The following is a 5,021-nucleotide window of genomic DNA, read 5'->3' as shown; positions in this document are numbered from 1 at the left end:
CTCGCACGTTTCGCCCTCCGACGTGGCGCCCTGCGACCCCGGTCAGTCAGTCGGTGGCCCACGCGGCCCGCCGGGGCCCGCGCACCAGCACCTTCCCATTCCTTCCCTGGATCCCGTGCCGCGCCCTCTTGCCTTGCCTTGGCTCGCAAGGAAAGACAGAGACCACTTCCCCCCCTCCGGCCCCACCGCCATTACCATTGGCCCAGCCCAACCCAACCGCCTTCAATCCCTGTATATAACCCCCCGCTCCCCCCTCCTCCCCGTCCCAATTCCAATTCCCCTTCCCCTTCCCCACAGACTTCCGACCCACGCCACCGCCGATGCCCACCCGCTGCTAGTCTAGTCCAGTCGTCAGAGGCTCGGAGCGATGGGCGAGATGGAGTCGACCTCGCCGCCGCCGGGAGGCGCGGGCGGCGCGGTGCTGCAGGTGGTGTTCGTGGACGGCGAGCGGAGCGTGGACCTGGGCACGGTCACCGTGCAGCCGTCGCTGGGCGTGCGGAAGCTGCAGGCGGTCGTGGCGGACCGCGTCGGCGTCGCCCCGCAGCAGATCTCGGCGTCCCTGGCCCGGCCGCGGCGCCAGCGCCGCGTGCCGCTCGACGAGGGCGCCGACCTCGCCGCCGCCGTGGCCCGCGAGGGCGCCGGCTGCTACGTCCTCGCCGGGCTCCGCCGCTCCCGCCGCGACCGCCGCGGGGGCCGCTCCAGGCGCGACAGGAAGGGCGCGGGCGCGGGGGCGGGGCCTCAGCAGCCGCTGCTGATGGCGCCCACGATGGCCTCGGAGCGGACCATCCTCAAGCGCCTCCCGTCGACGGATCTGGCGTCCCTGGCGGGCGCCGCGTCCCCGGTGGCCGCGTTCGGCGGGTGGGACTACGAGGCGCAGCTGCGGGAGCTCCAGCGGCAGCACGAGTGGTACATGATGAGCACGGCGGCGCCGGATCCGTACCTCCTCCCGCCGCTCCTCGACGACCCGCCGGCGGCGCTGTGGCCGGCGCGCCCCTCGACGCCCTGCCCCGACTGCGAGGCGGCCGCCGCGCTGGGCCTGCGCGAGCCGGCGTTCCACTGGTGCGTGCGCGACGCGGTCACCGTGGGGTTCCGCTCCCCGGTTGGCCCAATCGAGCGCCCGTCCACTGCCAGGAGATCCCCGTCCCAGACGCCGTCGCCGACCCCGTCGCCGCCGCCGCCGTTTCAGCCCACCGCCGGCCGCCATCTGCCGTCCTTCCTCCATCCAGGCCTGACGCCGCTCTGCTACTAGCCGCCCGCCCGTCCGTCCGTTAATTAGTAGAAGAAGGTGTAGAAAAGCAAAAGGGGAATTGGGCCATGGTTGCGTGCGGGGTTTGTGCACTGGGGGAGGAGGAGCAGAGGACAAGCGAAGGCGACGACTCCAGAGAAGAGAAGAGAAGAGTAGAGAGGAGGCTGCCTGCCCGCCTGCGCGGTGCCCGGCTGGACACGTTCCGGCTGGAAGATTTCTTTCTGTTTATGTTCCGTGTTTTGCTGGGGTGGTTGGGCTGTGCTGTGCTGCTAGTGCTGTGTGACAGCTGGTGTGGTGCGCGTGTCCGTCCGGGCTGTTGGACGAGTCCGCAGATCCATCCCTCCCTCCCTCTGGAATCCTTCTCTGTTTTTTTTCTTTTTCTTTTCCTTTGTTTAGTGAGAGAGAGATAGTGAGTGAGAGAGAGAGAGCCCAGTGGATTATGGGCGATATTGGTAGTTGTTTCTGGTATATCGAAGTGGTATATGCAGATGAAGAAACATGAATTTCACCGTGCCAAAAATTCTGTGTACTGTCTTCTCTTTTCTTCTGATATTTTCCTTAGCACCACAAGAAGAGCTGCGAGTTGGGGGCAGGCAACGTGGAAAATGAGCGTTGGTTTCCACGCCGAGGCTGATGTGTTGGTACTACTGCTGCCGTGTGACGTTGAGCGATAGCAGACGGCGACGTAGTACGTGATGTTTTTTTTTTGAAGCTCCAGGACGTGATGTTGTTATTCCCCGTTCTAGAAAGGTGGCGAAAATTCCGCCATTCGCACGTACACTGACCGGCCAGTATCCCGTCCGTCTCTCGGATATTTTTATAAGGCAAAAGTCTGAAAAAAACCTTGACTTAGTAGTTGAAGTCTAAAATGAACCCTAAACTCCAAATCCTTAAAATTAGCACCCTGTCTTACATAATCCCGGTCTATCCCGACCCTTTTTGTCTCCGCTGGGATTACACAAATGGTAGAGGGGGGGGGGGGGGGGGGGGGGGGAAGCAAGGCCAGCTGGTCTGAACGACGTGGTCTAGTTTTTACGCACAACCACACCATACCACTTCTTTGCTTGCTGCTCTAAACGTGTTGATTTGTTCTACACTTGCACAAATGGTAGTGATCAGAAGTTTTTTTTTGCAAAAATAAAGATACATAGATAACACATTTGGACTTGTACATGTGACATGATAGGAAAAACTCATTAAAAAAAATTGGGCGCTTATAGACGCCGGCGCGCCGGCCGAAAGTTTGGGTCGGTCGAGCCCAAGCCGTTGGACGTGAGCCGTGCGGCCGTTGGATCCAGACAAGAAAAAAACAAATCGTCCCTAGCTTCTTCTTCTTCGGGTTGTCAGGGTGGATCCCCATGTCCCGCTCAGGGAGCTTGCCTCCTATCCGGGTCGCAGCTCGGGAGGAGAAGGGAGGGGATGCGCGTGCATGAAGGCTAGAGATAGGGGATGGAGGTGTATAGGAAAGAAGGCGTGTCACACAGGGCCACTGTGTATTGCACGTTGGGCCAGCGTGGTGTGCGAGCGCCCAATGTTTATCTAAAAAAAGTCTTTGATTTCAACTAAAACTAGCTTCCTCAATTTTACTCACGACTAACATACACATGCATTAATGCTCACCCGTCAGAGCTCTCAAACCAACACCGGGAGACGATGACCGCGGTCGCCATGGACCGAAGCCATCATGAACCGGAGCAAATCGAGTCAGAGACGACGCTTCCCATGGAGCTCCGACAGGCAGCAAGGAGTCGCCGCAGCGCCGCCGCCTACGCAATCGTGGAAGGGCGCCCATCTTTATCCGTCGGTGCCGACTGCCACACATGCCACACCGCGTGCCACCAACTCCCGGCGCCAACTCCCCACGGCGACCACTCTCCTTCGCGGCAGAGCGCCCCGCAACACCGTAGCCCCGTGAGAGGGAAGAAACGGAGTGCCTCGCCGCCACCGGTACCGTGTGGGCTTTGCCCGGCGGCGCCTACTGACGGCGGTGAGGAGAGGGAGATCTGGGTAGGAGGTAGTTCCCTCGGCGGCTAGGGATCTGCCTGGGTCGCCCGCGGGGTCCTGTTCTCTATTACACTCCATTTGTTTGCCAGTTTCGAGATATATCAGTCTAGCAGGAGATGAACTATACACAAGATTGAGAAATTTTACATCATTACTGATTAACGATGAAACATGGTGAAACATGCACGTTCCTTCACACACCTACGTATTTGGCTTGGCTAGCTAGCTAACAACAATGGAGTGCACAGGGCAGACGACTGAACCGCTAGTGATTGAGCACACGTACTCGGTACTCACGCCTGCAAGCACTAAAGATTGAACGGCCACTTCGGTAAGTCTCCATCTATCCCACTGCGGCAAAACTATTCGGTTTTCCCTAATCTCTGTTACGTGTGCAATCCTGACGGGGACAAACGCCTCCTCGGCCAAAAAGGTCGGGATAAACCGGGATCAGATAAGACGGGGTGCTAATTTCAGAGATTTGGAATTTAGGGTTCATTTCAGACTTCCACTACGAAATCAAGGTTTTTTTTTAGACTTTTTCCTTTTTATAAGCATTGTACGCGCGATGGCGACGCAGACTCTCCGTCACCGTCCAACCTAGCTAGCAAAACAATTGAAATGAATATGGTCCGTGAAACCATTGCCATCTGTCCACCGTCCGCTCCTCCAAGTGCGTGTTCTCGGGCCATGCGGAACAGTGGTGCGTGTACCGCCGTGGTTTTCACTTGGCGACGGCTCCAAGGCTGAGTACGAAGCAAGCTTCACAAAGGGTACTCTGACCACCAACCACCATGGAGGGCAGGAAAAGTCAACCTTGGAATGGAAGTTTATATACTCTTGCAAGACAAGTCTCGTGTGCAAAGTCAACCTTGTATTTTGCTCTTGCCAAGCTTGGGCTCGCACTCCCTTGATAGGCCCCACATGATTTAAGTAGTACTCCCTCCGGTCTTTTTTAGTTCGCATATAAGATTTGACTGAAGTCAAGCCTCGTAAAGTTTGACCAACTTTATAGAATAAAGTATCAACATTCACAATCTGAAATCAATATCAATAGATGTGCTATGACTTAAAGTTTCATATTGTATAACTTTAGCATGACAGATGTTGATATTTTTTCATATAAATACGGTCAAACTTTGTGAAGTTTGACTTTAGAGAATTCTAATATGCAGAGTAAAAAGGACCGGAGGGAGTACTTCTGTGTGTAGAACAGCTGTTGCTACCATCATAGCTTGATTTTTCTTCTTCCAAAGAACAGCTGCTGCTACCATCACAGCTTGATTTTTCTTCTTCTTCTTCTTCCAAAGATCCAAGGGACTCACTGAATGAGTATACACTACTGTTTGCTCTGTTTTTTTTTTTATTTGGCAATATAAAACTTTATTCCATACTTCAAAGATAGGTCACTAACATCAATATGCAAGATTGCACATTAAGAGAGCTGATAATAGCTTTTAGAGGGCAATTAAAAGCATCATGACGCACACCTAAGCAGGTATATAAGCAATTTCCAACACCAAAAAGATTGTAAGTACCCTGAGCCTGCTTGTGAGCAATCCTATTGTTCTCCCTTATTTATTTATTTTGCGTGGATATTGTTCTCCCTTATAAACTTAAAGATTCTAGCATTAGTATCATGAGTGAACTGAATAAACTGATGAAGATGAGGTCTTTCTGAGTATTTTCGGACTGAGGGGGTATATGTGGTGCAAATGATTCCACCGGTCCTTGTTTCTCTGCTGCGCTAGTGGCAGCCACAAAAAGATGC

At 54.7% G+C, this 5,021-nt stretch overlaps 1 protein-coding gene across 1 annotated transcript; it reads left to right on the top strand.

The window, feature by feature from the left end:
- The first annotated feature begins 251 nt into the window (after positions 1-251).
- On the top strand, positions 252-1,766 carry LOC125540408. The gene has a single exon (XM_048704020.1). The coding sequence runs from the start codon at positions 368-370 to the stop codon at positions 1,247-1,249; it is 882 nt and encodes a 293-aa protein (XP_048559977.1). The 5' UTR covers positions 252-367; the 3' UTR covers positions 1,250-1,766.
- The last annotated feature ends 3,255 nt before the right edge of the window (positions 1,767-5,021 follow it).

The sequence above is a fragment of the Triticum urartu genome, chromosome 2 (assembly GCF_003073215.2).
Source record: "Triticum urartu cultivar G1812 chromosome 2, Tu2.1, whole genome shotgun sequence".
Classification (NCBI taxonomy): domain Eukaryota; kingdom Viridiplantae; phylum Streptophyta; class Magnoliopsida; order Poales; family Poaceae; genus Triticum; species Triticum urartu.
The sequence above is the reverse complement of the archived record's forward strand: the minus strand, read 5'-3'. Positions and strand labels throughout refer to the sequence as shown.

Coding starts and splice junctions, on each gene's coding strand:
- LOC125540408 (XM_048704020.1), top strand. CDS start 368: ATGGGCGAGATGGAGTCGACCTCGCCGCCGCCGGGAGGCGCGGGCGGC.